Raw genomic sequence first — 18,044 nt, 5'->3', positions numbered from 1 at the left:
CTAGCCATAGCTAGCGAGTTGGTGATATGAATAGCAATTTATCAGTTTGATGGTATCAGGACATGAAAATACTTATGGTTGCCTTACCATTTACTAAGTCATTTTTGCTTTATCAACAAATCAACATGGGTCTTCATTGTCTTTGAAAATTTGCCTGCATACTGAGGGGCTGTTTGTATTTGTTGTTTCTATAACTCATAACTCTGTTTTCATCACCCATAACTCAAAAATGATAGGATCCACAGCTGAAAAGTGTGTTTGGTTTTTGTTTCTAGATTTTATTTTCATCACTCAATTCTTTGATTGTTGAGTGATAAGTTATGAAAACTGAAAACACATTTTAGGTTTTTTGATTTCTAAAACTCAATATTCAATGGCATTTTCGTAATAAACCCACAACTTTTCAAATGTTCAGCCGCAATGTTAGACTTTTTTGGTTTTTTATTATTATTATTATTTTAAACGAAGCACAGCCGCATATCTTGATGTTTTTTTTTTTTTTTTTTTTTTAAACAAAGTAACGACAGAACTGAGTGATGAGTGCCAAACGGGTAGGATTAAGGAAATTGGGATATTTTAAGTGATGAGCGACGAAAATTGAGTGAGGAGTGAGGAGTGATGAAAAAAAAAACAAAAAACCAAACAGCCCCTGAATATTGGAGTGCTAGTCCAAAGTTTTATATTGTCACATCTGTATTACATTTACAAATAAAGGATGGAGAGAACAAGATTGCATAAATAGCATATTTCTAGCGTTTCTGTGAACTAGATAGGCATTAAATCCCAATAAATGGAAGCTTATTTATCATATAGAACCAAGTAGGAACAAACCGAGGAAAGACATGTGAGACTCTTATATACAAATTAAGCTTTTTCACCAGGGATGGTATTGGTACAGGTATGAAATAAAAATCACAAATGCAAAGGAGACTGGCACTTGTATGGCATTTAAAACTGGATGCTGCCTCTGATAGAAGCTTTACAAAAAATAAATAGCCCTACTCTCCTGCTTTGAATCGGATATGTTGCATTCATACACCTCTATTGCAGACTTGATCAACAGCCAGATCCGTTCTCTGTCATTTTTAAATTTATGACCAATAGTGCTTCTCTCAGCTGATATCTGGCATTCTAACTCTATTCCAACCAAGCAGATTATCTGTAAATAGCAGTCAATAAAATTGGTTTTAAAAACCAGATTCTTTAGGGGTAACATGCAATTCACAAGACAAATAATTCCGAGACATGATGGAAGTGGTATAAGATCTTAATATAAATATTTTTTGGCTGACTACTACATATGATTACTAATAAGTACACATGCATCATAAATGGAATTATTAAGCTGTAGTAATATATTCAAACTGAGTGACTATTCCTAAAAAGGAGTTGTACTATTACAAGATGCAACAATATAAATAGTTACGATGCCAAACCACTTGGTAGAGAATAAGTATTATAATATAAATGTAAGACTACCTGTTGCTCAGATTCTCTGTGCTGTGAAACTGGCAGGTGAAGCCCCATTGAACCTACTGGCATTGCAAACTTGTACCCTCTCAACATCTTGGACTGTGTTCTTTGGCATATTGTTTGAGTAACGCCTTAAAATCCTCCTTGAGTCGTCACGTTCATCTGCCAATGGGTTTGCAACAGTTTCAAACCTATTTTGGTGTTGAAATCTTTGGCTCACCCGTTCATACGATTCAGTGCTACCATCTTTATTAGGTATGGTACGCATGGCACTGGGTGATGGTATGCTTCCAGAAGATGGGAACCTTGAAGAAGAATACCGGCCTTCTGCCCTCCTCCAGAATTTGGAACTCAAGAATTCTGCACCAGGCAGCTTGCAACATGTGTTTTCTGCAGAATCACTGTTTGGGATCCTTCCACTTGAAAGTGCCAAATCATGCGAAATTTCATCCAGTGCCATCTCTAGGCCATGTACACGCGACTCTAGGGAATTGATTCCAATCTGAGAGCTCCCAATGAATCTCTGGATTCAAGTAAAGCAGGAAAATATGAGTACAAAATTCTTCAAACATTTATCAGGCACAATATTATTGACAAAGCCTTCACGAAGTTGGCAAAACAGTATGAAAGGAGATGGCGTTCCAGGAGCTAAGTTCAGTTGACATGCTGCAACTCTTACTAATAACAAAGTCAAATAACTGCAGTAAAACCTGCAGGCCTAAATGTGCCCTTAAAATGAAATTGACATTCAATTGAGTGAATTACTATGAAGGGAGACAAGTGATACCAAGCTTTGGCAACATACCTGGAGAAGTTCTAACAGATTGGATTGCTGGTTTTCAATTTGAAGAAGTTGTTCACGGATCAAAGACACTTCCTCAGCCTCTTTGCTATTCTCATCAACCTCTTCAACTGTGTTGCTGACTACATCACCCAAGTCAGCGTCCTGATCATCTTGAAATGGGACCACACGAGACCCTGATCTTAAACCACCAAATTTATGCACTTTTTCATCTCGGATCTTACCAAACAGGACACGCTTTGTTTCCGGCTTGGAATTCCCACTGTTCTCATTCTCTCCTGATTCCAACCTCTCAAAGTCACTCCTTTTGATATCATCTTCACAAGCCACCTTCAATGAGAGAGAGTTTGGTACTGCAACTTCAATTTTCCAACCTGAGGGTTTCTTGTGGTCCACCTTACGGATCATGGCTGCGCTTGAATTCCTGTCATTACTCTTCGGCGGACTCTCTCTCTTGGGAGGGGTCACTATTGAATCATTCGAAGGAGGGGACCTGTTTGTGGGGACTGTTTTCTTCGGTTTAGGGGTCTTATATCCATCATCATTGGAACTATTGGATATGGAAGGGAAGCATCGACCACTACCATTATCTGGACCCATGTAGAAACACCCAAAACATAACCACATGGCATTAGATAAGGTTCATCAGTGTAGAAAGAAAAGGCACAAAACCGTACAAATGACTGTAACCTTGAAAGCAAAACACTATAATTGGACATATAAATGAAAAAACCTTTATGGTTCTTTGTGCAAATTTCCAATTGTGTTGCATTCACTCCAAAAAATTCTAACAGTGGCCTCAAATTTATTTACACATCATGAAGTACTAAAAGATTGAAAAACCAAGCAAGACAAAAACAATTAAAATTGAAGTTCTAAAATGCTAACCTGGTGAAGAAGATTTAGACTGAGATGAAACAGGGACCTCCTCAGATATACCAAGAACATCCTTCCACAACTCTAAGGTTAGATTCATCGTCTCCCGGACAACCTTGACCTGTTACACCAAATTTAATCAGACAACAACAACAACAACAACAACCAAGCCTCAGTTGTAAAATTTTGGGGTCGGCCATAGATCATCAAAGTCTAACTCGAGTCGACCCCATCTATTCATTTCCGTCATACTATTTTATTTGAAGTCATACTCTCCGCTACCGTATTACTTCCTAATTGGTTCAAAACTTAACCAGATTACAATTTTATTTTATTTTTTATTTAAAAAAAATTAAATTAAATCCACTTTTGGCTTTGATTTCCATATCTTCAAAAGATCAAATATTAACCAATCACTTACTATAAACTTGAGGTCCCATGATATGACTAAAGTTCCAAAATTTTCTGTTCCCACCTTTTTTTTTTTCTCACCAAACCAAATATTCTTTTCCTACCTTTTTTATTTTTTTCTTAGTAACCAAAAACAATCCAAATTATTTCACTAAAAGAATATACATACATAAATACATTACAAACGTACCTTATCAAATCTCCGACTCTCCAAAGAACTCAAACACAATGCCTTGTGCTCCGCCGCCAAATCCTTCTCCGCCACGGCCACTTTTCCCAACGCCTCCGCCGCCGCCTTCCTCACCGCCCAATCCTCACTACTCAAAAACTCAACCACGCAAGGCACCAACCAATCCAACACTCCTCGACTCGAAGCTCCGCCGACTCCGACCACGCTTCCGATGAGAACAAGCAGCGCCGCCTTGGCCTTAAACCCTTCGCTCTTCGCCAGTTTCCCCAGCCTCGGCAGGCTCTTCCGAATCACCTCTATCTCCGGCTCCGGCGAGGCCTCGATCGCGGCGGCGAGGCACAGAGCGGACCCGATCTGAGCATTGAGGTCTTGCTCGAGCGAGACGGAGTCGATCAAAGGCTTGAAGAAAGCGGCGAACGGAGGCTTCGTGATTTTCAACGACATGGCGGCGACCGCGTCGACGCAGGCGGATCGGACGGCGGAGTCGGGGTCGCGGAGGCGGCGGAGGACGGTGGAGATCATCTTGGAGAGGAAAGGAGAGAGAGAGTCGCCATGAGAGTGAGAGAGAAGAGCGAGCAAGCTCACGCATTGTTTGCGAACCGGCGACTTGGACGACGCGTCGGTGTTGTGGAGGCAAGAAAGGAAGGGCGAAAACGACTCGCAGTTTAGGGACTTGGCTATGGACTCGAGCTCTGAAGTTGCGACGGCGAGTGTGTCGCGGTCTGAGAGCTTGTTCAGGCACGTGATGACTCGGTGCTTGAGTTCGTGAGTTGACCCGCCGGGTTGCGGTGGACTCGGTGAGGACCGTTTCGTAAGAGACATTTTGTAAGTTTAGTTAAATAAATTTGAAAAAACAGAGTGAGTGTGCTTTTTTTGGCGGTTGGTGGTGGTGGCGCCACCGAGTGAAGTGGTGGTTTTGGCGGTTTTCGGTGAAGAGTGTTGCGTTTGAGTTTGTGGTGTGAAAATGTGAATGAAGGAGTTGAGAATTGAGGAGGGGGTTTTTAAATGTTGAGTGGGAAAAGGGAGTAGTGCTGGTTTGGTACTACTGGCACTGTTTTGGATTTTTTTTTATTTTTTTTTTTTAATCCAAGCGCCAACTGCCAACTAGTTAATGAGCGAGTAAAAAGAGGGAAAAAAAATATATATATGTTGGACAGTTTGAGAAAAAAGAATATATGATTTTTTTTTATTGAAAAAAAATATAATTTAAGAATATAGGAAATAAGTATTTAAATTAAGAATTACAAATTAGACTGCATAATGGAGGTTCACCACATGTTCATAGGGATAATTATTAATTAGTACAAAATAATTAGAATATTGTGAGTGAATTGCATTACTAGGCTTCATTAATTTGTTTCGCTACAAAATGTTTTCAGAATGTAAAATCTATTTTTAAGTGTATGGTGTGACATGTAAAATTCTCCAAGCACAAATTATCAAAATTAATGACTGACAGACACCAAAGTCGCTGGTCCAGTTGTCAGAGTCGATAGTTCAATAACCTGATTATCGGCATCAATCATGAGGCGTGCGACCTAGACACAAAATGGGGGGTAGAGCCAAAAAGACTTACAAGTTGCAGATGATTTTACATCAACGAAAAATATTTTTAAGTTTAACCAAATTTTACAATGAAACAAAAATATTAAAATTATTTTATAATTTATAGCGAAACAAACATAACTAAAGACTCATTTAGTAATGTTGTTCTAATAACGTTGTTTAAATATTATGAAAATATGTATAAGTAAAAAAATGTTGTGAAAATATAGCACAACCAAAGAGACTCTAATTTAGACCATATACTCGTATGCCCAAGTGTTTGTCAAAGATAGGATTATAGATTCAAGACCTACTAAATTCACGTGTAAAATTTAGCAATGAAAAGTTGATACTAATTGTCTCTCTTTTTGTCCTTTTATATGGTGACTTTTTTCTTTTATCAAATACTTTATCTTAGGGGCATTTTATCAGTAAATCAGTGAACGAAGAACGCAGATATACAATGGAGAATCAACATGAAAGAGCTTTATAACTATAGCTGGCGCCTTACTTCAATGAATCTTGGTTTAGATTTTGGATATGATTGATAGGAGAGCAGCTTTCTTTTTAAAGAGTCAATAGGTATTAAAACAAACACTTGGTAGTTGAATTATTTAGTTCTATATTCAGCTAGCGTAATCTGAATCTTTTTTATGATCCACAGCACAGAAGACTTGGACGCTATATGAGTTATGACCAGTAGATGAGAATAAAAAGTGAAACAATTATTAGATGGACAATGAGCAAAAGCCAATCAGTTTGTGAATAGCATGATCTCAAGCTGGACGTTTGATTCAGCTAGCTTCTTATTTGTTAACTGCTTATCAACAAAACCTTGTAACATGCTACGCATTAAGAAGAGAATGCAGCACATGACTACATGAGCAGCCACATGACACAAAGAATCTCTTTGTTAATGTGTTTTTCTTTCCTTTTTTTTATATAGATTTTTGGGTTCGATTTTCATATAGTCGTAGACTCATATTACATATCCATTGGTACAAAATGAAAAAAATAATCATTAATCCTTAGAAGCTGGTAGTAAAGAAGAAATACCTCAATGTGGGGCATGTGAGCTTGTGAGGGGGATAAGGGAGGCAACACTGTTAAAAGTGCTATAATAAGTACAGGCAATCACGTGACACTATATGGATATTCAATGAATTGAGTCTAAAAAGTTTCCTCTAGTGAAAGCAAATTATTTGGATTTGCTTAATTTAGGGGAGAATGTAGAACATGCTAGCTCTCTGGATTCAAATTTATTTACTGATGTAATATTTTGATATTCTTCTTTTTCTCCCTATATGATCTCCAAGGACATTGTGCGATGGTAAGTGTCTTTCATCCAAAACTACAGTTTGAGAGTTCGAGAATTAACTGTCTAACAATTTTTATATTTTATTTTTTAAATGCGTGATAAGGTAAATATATATGGAAACTTTCTACATTTGGTACTACTTTTTTTTTCCCATCAAAGAGCAAATCATTTGCATCCAAGCTGTTTACTAATTTGGTAGAAGAATTAGTTATAGTGCCCAACTTGTTCAAAGATGTAATCCAAATGCTAATTTAGACTGAATTTTAGTTTATGTAATAGTTTCATGAAGCTACCATTTCATAGTACATGGGATTCACACACCAATGAATTTCACATGTTATGAGATGATGATTTTATATCGCCACTTCATAACATACCTCCTCTCCTTAGACATGACATAAAAATGTGGGGCTTATCATTGTCATATGACTCATATCCATCTACCTATAATAAACCTACACTGATTGTAGGAGCACTGTTATAGCATCTGAACTTTTCAGCTGAAAGATTTGGCTAAAAGACCAATTTGGTGTAAAAGAATAAAGATGCCCCCGTGAATTAAGTTAAAATGCAATAATGATATGAAGCATGAAGAGGGTGACCAAAATAGAAACGGGGAGAAGTGTGTTGTAGTGGCATGATACCCCTAAATCTAAGGGGGAAGATGGTGACACTAATTAAGTTAGAGTCCATGTGACCTCTTTGATTTTTTATGACAAACAGTTTGGCAGTTTTTGGCCTTGTGCTGTTGTAGTGTTGTTATCAAATTAGTGCACCACTGTTTTATTTTTGTTTTTTTTCAGATATGATATAATTGTAATCTATTGTATCTAGTTCATGATAATTACTCTTATTATCAGACTAAGATACTAATCGATTTTTTGTGTTAGCAGATTCGAACATGATTATTTTTACTAGTAGAGTTAACTGAAACCCGTTACGGTACCACTATTTAGATTCAAAGAAGCAGCCAGTTATTATTTTTATTAACATGATTATTTTTTAAACTTTTATTTTTGTAGAAATTAAGGAGAGAAACAATTTATTAGTATTACAAATGTTAGGTGGACATTCTCATTCCATGTACTAAATTGATTAACATGTCTTACCCATTAGTGTTTTAATCTCTCCGCTAATTTTTATAAGGCCGTTCTCGTTCATCTCCAATATACACTCCGTGAAGAAAATCATTGAATAAATCTTTTGGCAAAAGCAAGAAATAATTATAGCAATCTATTGTGTTAAACCCTCCTACTGTATTAAAGATAATTATGGGTGTTATTAGCAACCCCCAAACTTTATTGTACTTGGTGTGTGTTTGGGTTATGATTAAAAATTAAAATTATTTCACTATTTGGTTTATTTTTGCAACTATTTATGGGTTCCATTGTACTTTTTGGCACTACTCATGAGCCTCACAATACTAATTTAACTAACTTTTACCTTTATCTACAATACTTTCAGCAATAATTTTTCAGTTTCAACAAAATAAGCGGTATCTAAACACATCCTTAATTTTTAATTTAATTAAATTCCCATTTAAAAAAAAAAAAAAAAAACCCTTACGAATACCCAATCCAATCATATAATTAACAGTAGTGCAAGATTTATATATATATATATATATATATTTTTTTTTTTTTTTTTTTTTTTTTTTGAGCATTGTATTGGTAGCCATTTTTATATTTACTTTAGCATAGAATAATAATTTCTAAAAGAAGATGCACTCAATTAACTTTTGCAAATGTAGGTGCAGCTTTTTGCCCCATCTCATTGCCTAGAAGGCAGAGGATATTTTAACCTCAATAAATAAATAAAAGGCAGATGGTAAGTGTAAAACTTAAATCATTGACTGGGATAACTAGGTTAACGAAGATGCCCCTAAATTTGTAGTCTTTGGATGCCCTAACTTTCTAATTGTAGTGCAAGCTAACCTTTTTATTTTTTTATTATATCGTAGCTAGATACTGGATCAAGTTACTTACATAGTTACATAGTAACATGATTGAAATTCTGCATGAAAAAGACACAAAAGAGAATTAACTTTCTGATTAATCATGTCATAGTTTTCGCATCATTTCTCACTTACAAATTTCCTAAAAATCATATTTAAAGAGCACAAACAGACAAATGAAATTTAGAGATGAAACTACACTTACTTCAAAAATAGATAAAATTTCTAATAGTTAAATAAAAAACTAGAGTTTAATGCCCATTTATACCAAAAACCAATCAATTAATGTCTTGATCAGATGATAAGTACAATAAGCAAATATTATAAGTTGAAACTCTATAAAAAGAAAAAAGTTAGTAAAAAATTAGAGATGAAACATAATATACCGTTTGGTTTGTTCCTAAATCTGCAGCCAAAAACCAATTACAGTAAAAAATGAAAGACCTTGTGGCTATATAGTACTTCCATAATGCGTTGTTGTTAGCCGAAATGTTAAACGTGGGCTTTGAGTACAATGGTTTTTAATGAATAAAACCAATTTTCATATTGTGGAAAAGGAATCAGTTAGGACAAACGTCTTTTCATCAACAATAAGATAACTGGTACTCTTTCCGACCTGATCAGTGATCATAAAAAATATGGTACGTGGTAGCTAGTCAGTTTAATTGCATCATGAATCCCTACTAAAGGCTACTCTTAATTTCCAACCCATCCATATAGAAAATGATATCATACTCTCTATTTTCTAACTACCAAAGTGTTAGAAGGGCCATAAAAAAAAAAAAAAAAAGTGTTTGAAGAAGAACCTTTAAGGACCTCGATCTCTTTTGGTGAATTTCTCTTCCTTTGATCTTTCTTTTTATAAGCCCAGAAAAAAATAAAAATTATTTTAAATCACATGGCAAATATTCAAATTGTGCAAGACTAAGTTTTATATCATCAATCAAGTATTAATTAATAAATTATAAAATAATTTAAAATAACAAATGAAACACCTTTTAAATTTCTTAAATTTTTATAATTGGGTTTTCATCGGAATATTTTCAATTTCATTTCATAATTCTTGATTTTTTTTTTTTTTTTGGTTGAGCTATAATCGGAGTAATATTTTTGAAAAATAAATGATTATAGAGTCGGACTTAAAATAAACTATATTGATAATATTATTTACCAAATTTTATAGTAAATGATGGACACTTAGTGCAGGTAAAGTGTAGCCCTATACAACTAAAAAAGATAATCCCTATTTTTTAGCCAAAAAAAAAAAAATGGAGCTCTCAAGTGAATTTACCATTCCCAACCAACTAAACTTTATTTGTAAATAGCGTGAGACAATCCGCACAATTAATAGGGTGTTTCAATACTTGAACTCTCTACCTCAGACTTACAAGATGAGGAGTTGGAGAGTTTTTTACCACTAAAACAGTTTCACAAGGGATGAAGATAATCCCTTAGTACAACCACAATTTTAAAATTTAATTTTTATTATATAATATGATTTTAGTTACATTAGTTCTATTATTCTTTTCTTATTAAATCATAAATGAATAGTTTTATGAGTTTCAGTTAGTTTAATTGATAAAATATTTTGTCATTAAATAACAAATTTGAAGTCAAATCTTGCCAACACTAAAATATAATTAATGTTTTAATCTGAAAATTTAAATTAAAAAAAAAAAAACAATTATCATACAATAGAGATTAGCGTAAAGATAAAAGTTCTACGGCATAAAAATATTTACTTGGGGGTCGTGGGATCTAACTAAAGCAAAAAAGTATACAAATGGTGGTATTAAAATGCTTCTTTTTTCATACTCACGTGACAATGCAGACAAAGACGTGATGGGCCATTTAGCATATAATGCGGTTTAATAAGATCAGAAAAAGCAAAAGAAGATGCACGCTTTGTTCTAACTTCTACTTATACCTTTCTACGCACTTCTTTCATCATCTTTTCTTTATTGTTTACTCAAGAAAAGAATGAACACTCACACAAACACATACACATACACATACACACATATATATACACGTTCCAGGTAAGTTATCATTTTTTCTTTTTTTCTTTAAAAATTTCTTAAAATAGTTTACCATATATGCATCAGTAAAAACCCTTATATTTATTTAAAAACAAAATCATCAAAGTATTACAGGAGTCCTTAGTGCAGAGAACATAACTGAAGAGGAAAAGGCAATCGGAAAAACCAGTCTAAAACTATTTGAGTTCACAGCCAATTGTTGCTGAGGATGTGAACAGTTTCATTGGCTTTCCTATTCACCCCCAGGTCCCAGTAGAAGGAGCAGCTACAGAACAATTTGCTAAGATTTTTCATGTTCTTGATCAGGACTCAGGAGGTCTATGTCCCACTGGACTTAAATGTTCAGTGCATCAAAACAAGTTTTTGGAGTCTGTTTCTATAATTATCTTGGAACACCCCATAAACTTTGCTACTTGAAGGCTCCCATGTCTCCATCTGATGGCCAAGGCTTCTGCCACAGTACTTTGACTACATATTTTTTCTATGCAGTTTTGTATTATTGATTTTACTTTGTAGTTTGTAGGTCTTGTGACTTTATTCTCTAGGGAATCTGTTTTTCATTTTTTTTAATAGACTATATATATATATATATATATCATTTGGATGAGCTTAGGCTTTAGATTGTATATCTTTGTATTTCTTGTGACTTTATTCTCCCATGAGCATGTTGGATTCCACCACCTTGACTTTGAAATTGTAATTTATGGCAAGTACTATAAAGTATAAAGATTTAAATCAACCCATTGCTATCTTGCTTTGCTTTGCTTTGATGGCAAGATCATATATAATATATTAAAGTCCAAGTATAATCATAATTCAAATTGAATCCAAAATAACTTTTAATTATAGTTGTATTTTACGCTAAATGTCCGTTTTAATTTTCTTAGTTTTTTACTAAGTCACTCTTTAATACTCAATGTGAGAACCAAGATAACCACCTCACTAATCACCTAGATAATATGATCACCTATACTACCATAAGCATATGTTAAGCCTAGTACAATTATTATAGAGTGATCACATAGGCTCAAATTCTATAGTTTCTATTTTAAAGAACTAAAATCAAATCCAGTAAGAACTAGGGAGTATTGATTGATTGATTGAATTGCAGCTCAATTCTTTGTCAGCCTATTTTTTTTTTTTTACTTTCCATTCAAAAATCATGGGCAAGACAAATGATTGACTTGCAATAATTAATGATGAATATAACAGGCTCTCTATATGTGGAGTAAAATGTGTGTATACAATGGGGGCCTTATGGTCCATCTCCATGTTGTTTGACTGAGGAGCAGACCCCATCTGATAAACTTGTTCTTGGATTGCTAGGCCTTCACATGGGGAAGCCAAAAATGTAGACCAAAACCATAGAACCATTGTCAATATCATTGTACTGCTTTCCCATGCGTATTTCCCTTCCCGGGTGACACTCTCACATGCAGTTTTTATTTTGGGAGGAACAATTTCAATGCAGCTAAGCTGTCATATTTATTCAATATATATGGACTTGGTTTAAGTCAAGTGCATCTAGTGCACTGAATCCAGTCAGATGGTGATACGTGTCTAAAAGTAGACATATATCATTATCTCAATAGGTCTAGTACTATTGAACACTAAATCTAAGCCTGACCCTTTATTTTTTGGGTTTTAGGGGAAGATGATAAACTATTAAGAGTAATGTTACGGCCACAAACTATTTTACAACATTTTTACAATATGTTAACGTGGTCAACCTCTTATTGGTTTACATTTAAGCCTACTATTAATATTATTTTTTCATTTACCAATAATTACTCACCACATCAATAATTTGTAAAAAATTTTGTAAAATAGTTTGTATCTCTAGTATTATTCAACTATTAATCAATGAGTTATAGATATACACAGGAAAACATTCCTTAATTACTTCGTCTTCTTTGACATGTTGCCATGTGACACTTGGCATATATGGTCCAATTAATGGAATTGAATCATGTGGCATTGTCTTATTCGTCCCATACATGCATGCCTAATTGAGTGATGGGTGTCACATTGATGTTCAATGGTCTTGGATCTTACATATATACTCAATCCTTGATGAACATTATCTATGAAAACAACTATGGAATAAAGTGAAAGATACATGATCCGTGAAATATGATACACATGATTAGTTTACATCTTCAAAGAACAATGATATATGATATGGATAATGTTCATGACACATGGGACATATTAAACTAAAATCAATGTTCATTTTGGATAGTTAGAAATATATATATATGGAAGATGTGTATTTCATCTGGGTTAATGGAATTCATCTGGAGATGTGTATTTCAGCACTCAATTCCTTGAGAATCACTTCTATGTCGTCAAAAGTAACATTTTTGTGCATGTACAAGTACAACATGATATTCTTATAATAATTTTTTTTTTGGAGGGGAATCTTATAGTAATAAGTTAATTGATCCATTCTCCTTGTTTCATTATGTATTATTATGAAATAACTGACCCCAAAAAAAAAAAAAATATATATATATATATATATATATCTTATATTTAGTAACATACTAGTAGTAGGCCCTTGATGCGCAAATTAATAAAAGAAAATTCATATAAAAGAAATGTATATTTAACAAATTTTATCTAAACTTAATGAGACACTTAAAATTTTAATTAAGTTTTTATTTGTTGTAGAGAGAATGACATTTTATTTTAATAGATATGATAGTATTTTAAATATATAGAGTCCGCTCCATGTTGATTGCTTATTATCATCAGGTTAAGGTATTAATTAGTTTTTGGTGTACGTAGGTTCAAACTCCAAATTTTTTATGCGACAACAATATAGATTTTAGTATTTTATCGATTAAAATAATAAAAAATAAAAAATTTGCAGCCGAATTAAAATAAATGCTTGTGTGTGGAAGAGTTTATTATAGTTTATTGGGATTAAAAAAATGTGTGAAGCAAAAATACAGTTGTACACTTGCACTTAAAATTTTAAAATTAATAAAAATTTCTGGCAAAACACAATTACAAAGTTTTTTTTTTTTTTTTTTTCTTTTTGCTAACAAAGGATTACATATAATTTTATAAATATGGAATATACTATAGGGTATACACTGTTCATAGATTGCAATTTTGCATGAACTGGGGCTACTAGCTATGTGGTGGACCTGTACTTACTACATTGTTAATTAATTAAGAGTCGTATAGCACTACACCTGCGGGTGGGCCAATCATTCATTGTGGTGGCTCTGTCTGGACGCTGCTATATAGCTTGTATTTTAGGGTTAGTTAGCCCAATATCATCATCAGCTAGCCTTCATAATTCCACATGGATTCTGCAGAAAAACAACAATCATGGACCTCTCTGTTTCTGGCTTCATCTCAACGTAGCCTATGTAGCAAGAGATTTTTTTTTTTTTTTAATTTTTATTGTGATTGCTATAAATGAATTAAGCATTTGTCTCTATCAATATAGACTATAAAGTTGCAGATCTAAAAGAAGGTGACAATTATGCTATGTCAGTGCCTTTATGAAAATACACAACAGACGAAATAATACAAAGGACCTACAAATAGCTACATTTAAGCTAACAAATAAACAAATATCCTAAGATGTTAATAATTACTACTATTTTTTTAAGTTGTCAGAGAAATATGTATTCTATTAAAAGATACGTACTGATTGAAATAGATATATGTATTTTTGGTTGTCAACAATGAATATTATGGACTACAAAGCTTTACTTACTTTCCCACCAATGCGTATTCAATGATTGAGCTCAATTTTATTTTAGTTTTCTGCGCTGGACTGGAGAGAATAATGACAGAATTTTGTTGTTTCTGTTTGAATTTTGAAAGGTGTACTGAACTGTTTTCTTTGAATTCAATCCATTGATGTTTTATGACTTTTATGTGCCTTCACTATTGAGGTCTCTGTAATGACCAATGCTTCTCGGCCTCTTCATAGTTAAATCACATTTGAGTGCACGTTTTGTTTCACTTTGCCTATTGTTGGTGTCTCGCTTTCAACTTCTCAGAATGTTAAGGAAAGTTCATCCCCTTATATGAAAAGATCCAGAATCACTGTCATAGTAAATCAAATGCCTCAATCACCTTCATCGAGATTTTTAGGGCTTTGTCTATGCAAAAGGTCAAATACAAATCGTATTTACAATATTCTATTAATGTGATTGCAAGAATGCATTGTATTTGTTTGTAGATCTCAAGTACATAAACCAATGCCAAGACACATTGGTCTGATGGCACCTCTCAAGTACCTAGGGGTCGAGGTGGAGAGAAGGGGTTCGGGTAGTAGCTTAGGAGATTTTTAACCATTCGAAAATAATCACCACTGGTTGGAGTTGAGCCAGATGTTACAACACGGGGGCCTCAATTCGAGCCACAAGAGCAACAGGTAAAAAGTTCAACCCAAAAAAAAAAAAAAAAAAAGGTATATTATAAACCAATCTCTATAATAGAACATATATACAAAAAATACTTTAAAAAAAGGAGAGGGGAAATAGGCCTTAAGGGTCTGTTTAGTTAGGAGGAAGGAAAAGCGAGAAGATGGAAAAGTGGGGAGATAGAAAAGATTTTAATTTCTCTAATTTGTGTTTGGTTGGAGGGTGGAAAAGTGGAAGGATAGAAAGTAGAGTTTGTATAAATTTACTCTCATACCCTTATTATATAACTTATTTTATATAAACATTTTATAAAGGAAAAATAAAAAGAAAAAACTAATTCTATGTAAATGTGAGTAGCAAAGAACCCAGGAAGAAAAAGGTTCAATGAAACCAAAGACAGCCCAAAAAAAAAAGATTTTAAACAAAAAGAAGCAAGGTTCAGCGTCAGACAAAGAACCCATAAAAGGGAAAAAAAAAGGGAAAGAAAAAAGTGTTAACGTTGAATTTACTTTAATTAGGAGAGCAGCAGAAATGTCATTTTTATTAAATCACTTCTCCTTTCCATTTTCTCTCCAATTTGGGGGAGCTGAAAAATGGTGGGTCATGGGAGAAAATAGGTGGGTTCCACCATTTTCTCTCCTCCAAAATCACTCCAATCAAACACCCTTTCTATCTAAAATCTCTCCTATTTTCTCTCCTCTATTTTTCATCCTCTCTATTTTCACTCCAACCAAAGATCAAACTACAAACATAAAACACCGTAAAAGATACTATTCTCACTTGGCTATAATAGGAACTTTGTTTTTGTTCTTTCTTTTTTTTTCCCCTGAACTAAGTTATACTAAGCATAGCCTAGCACTGTAGCACATAAGATCTTGGCAACACGCGCGTATCACATTTCGTAAAGACAGACAAATTAGATGATGCTCCTTCTAAGGAGAATCTTTGGCGTGCATATAATTCTCAAAGATAACTGTCTTCTGTAAAGACAGACAAATTAGATGGCCTAACTTTTCTCGGTCTTTTGGCTAAGGTGTGAGGTGGAGAGGCCTTGGAGTCCTATAATTCAGTAGAACTTTGAGCTTATATTCCTCATACGGGACCCATGTAATAGTAATCACTAATCACTCATCATATGCATCAGTACCTAAATGATGCTCAATGTCACCGCAACTCTCCTATTTGACCATCTCATGGACCCATCCACCGTAATGCTATCCACCTCTAGTTCAGTGTAATTTTGATCTTAGAAAGAACTCAATGAAGCTTCTTCTTCTTCTTCTTTTTTTCTTTTTCTTTTTAAATTAAGCAAGCAATAAAAACCACTAACAAGTTTTTCCCATAGAAGAGAGCCGGATATGTCACTACTACATGCACTACGAGGCCTTTCAAAGGCGTAAGTTATAAACATAAAAATTGAAGGGGGTTTTTAGTTTTTTTTTTTTTTTTTTTTTCAATTTTTTTTGTTTCCTCTATTCCACTGATGCCATTTCACGATAATTTTCCAAAGAGGCTTCAGTTGTGCTAACTTATATGCGTTCAGGTTGCAATCCATTAAATAGCTATAATAGAATTTGGTTTGCATACTATACATTGGATTTATCAAGATTATGATACGTGTTCACTTTTGACTACATGTCTTTTTTATTTTTGATAAACACACCGATGAATTCAAAAAAACTAAGCAACAACAAAAGATCCAAGACAAAACCTATTAGAGTACAATTTGAATAAGTCTGAATTAAAAACATCAACAACCCCTATAGGAGGGGCATCCGCACACTTACTAGCTTCTCTGAAGCAATGACCAATCTTCTTATGAGGAATTTGGGAAGCAAGGATCCTGCAATCATCAATGAGAAAGGAGATAAACCAATTAGAGCTATTATCATTTGCAATCAAATCCACAATAGCTTTAGCATCTACTTCAATTTCTACAGCTTCAAGATTCATGCTAATACAAAGGTTTAGTCCATCCCTAAGGGCCCAATTCAGCAAGCAGACCAGTAGTGGTGCCAATGTTCCTAGAGAATCTCCGAATCCAGTGAATCAATACAGGATTGTGAAGCAAAATAAGCATATGGCTTAGAAGATAATACCAACACTTGGTTTGCATCTAGTACTCCTATGTATTGAACCTGTCAAGATTATCTTACATGTCAACTACTAAGAGCATTTACATTGATGGAGCCATAAATTTAGTAATATAGTTCCACAAAAAGTTACTTTATCTATTTTACCTTCTCACTTTATAATACACTTAACATCAATTGATCTATATTTTTAGTTATTTGATTAAAATAATATAAAAAAAAAATCATTAAAAAGCAGTGTGAACACAACCAAAAGATATTTTTTATTAAAAACAATGTGAACACAACAATTTAATAATATTTAATTTTTACATATGAGCTACATAAGCTGCCATACACAACCAAAAGTAGCTATGCACTATACATTATGCACAGTAGCTACAGGGCCAACAAATATGGCTTTGGCTCTACCAATGTAGCCACATTTTGGTATTTGGTGATAAGAGCATTAGCATAATGCTAATACTAATGCCATATCTAAGGTCTTTTTGGCATTTCATAACTAAAAAACATTTGCATCAAAAAATGTTATACCACACTATTGCAAAATTTTTTGCAATAGTACTACAGTACAATTCTAAACTTAAAATTGTACTGTAGCACTATGTTAAAAAAAAAAAAAAAATATATATATATATATATATATATTTTATTCCACCCCTTAGTTGAAAAAAAATGATGATGTGAAAGAAATAATAAAGAAAGATTTAAAAAATAATATTTTAATAAAAAAGTAAAATAATAGAGTTTTTGGATGTAGGGTTTATTGTAAAATGGTATGGTATAATTGATAAAGTAACTTTTTAAGATGGTAAAATAGGATAGAGTAGCATTCTTCAATACCGATGCTTTAAAAATAGCAATATAGCTTTTTACTACGACCAATGCTAGTGCTCTAAAAGAAGACAGTACGAGATTGTGAAACAAAATAGCATTTATGGCTTAGAAGCTT

General features: G+C 33.6%; 1 protein-coding gene across 1 annotated transcript; it reads right to left on the bottom strand.

Moving 5' to 3' along the window:
- Window positions 1–629: 629 nt before the first annotated feature.
- Window positions 630–4,768, bottom strand: LOC126718626 (TORTIFOLIA1-like protein 4). Its single transcript, XM_050420930.1, has 5 exons — window positions 3,753–4,768; window positions 3,164–3,272; window positions 2,279–2,865; window positions 1,480–1,996; window positions 630–1,159 (listed from the first exon to the last, which is right to left on the bottom strand). Exons 1-4 carry the CDS (start codon window positions 4,572–4,574, stop codon window positions 1,487–1,489), a joined length of 2,028 nt encoding a protein of 675 aa, XP_050276887.1. The 5' UTR covers window positions 4,575–4,768; the 3' UTR covers window positions 630–1,159; window positions 1,480–1,486.
- Between the last annotated feature and the right edge of the window lie 13,276 nt (window positions 4,769–18,044).

This window comes from Quercus robur, chromosome 3 (genome assembly GCF_932294415.1).
Source record: "Quercus robur chromosome 3, dhQueRobu3.1, whole genome shotgun sequence".
Taxonomy (NCBI): domain Eukaryota; kingdom Viridiplantae; phylum Streptophyta; class Magnoliopsida; order Fagales; family Fagaceae; genus Quercus; species Quercus robur.
Note: the sequence above shows the minus strand (reverse complement) of the source record. Positions and strands in the feature narration are given on the sequence as shown.

What these genes read in the sequence shown, in the direction of transcription:
- LOC126718626 (XM_050420930.1), bottom strand. Translation starts at nt 4,574, where the DNA reads ATGTCTCTTACGAAACGGTCCTCACCGAGTCCACCGCAACCCGGCGGG. An exon ending in AGAGTCGGAGATTTGATAAG is followed by an intron (nt 3,273 to 3,752) that starts GTACGTTTGTAA and finishes TTGGTGTAACAG; the next exon opens with GTCAAGGTTGTCCGGGAGAC. An exon ending in GTCTAAATCTTCTTCACCAG is followed by an intron (nt 2,866 to 3,163) that starts GTTAGCATTTTA and finishes ACATGGGTCCAG; the next exon opens with ATAATGGTAGTGGTCGATGC.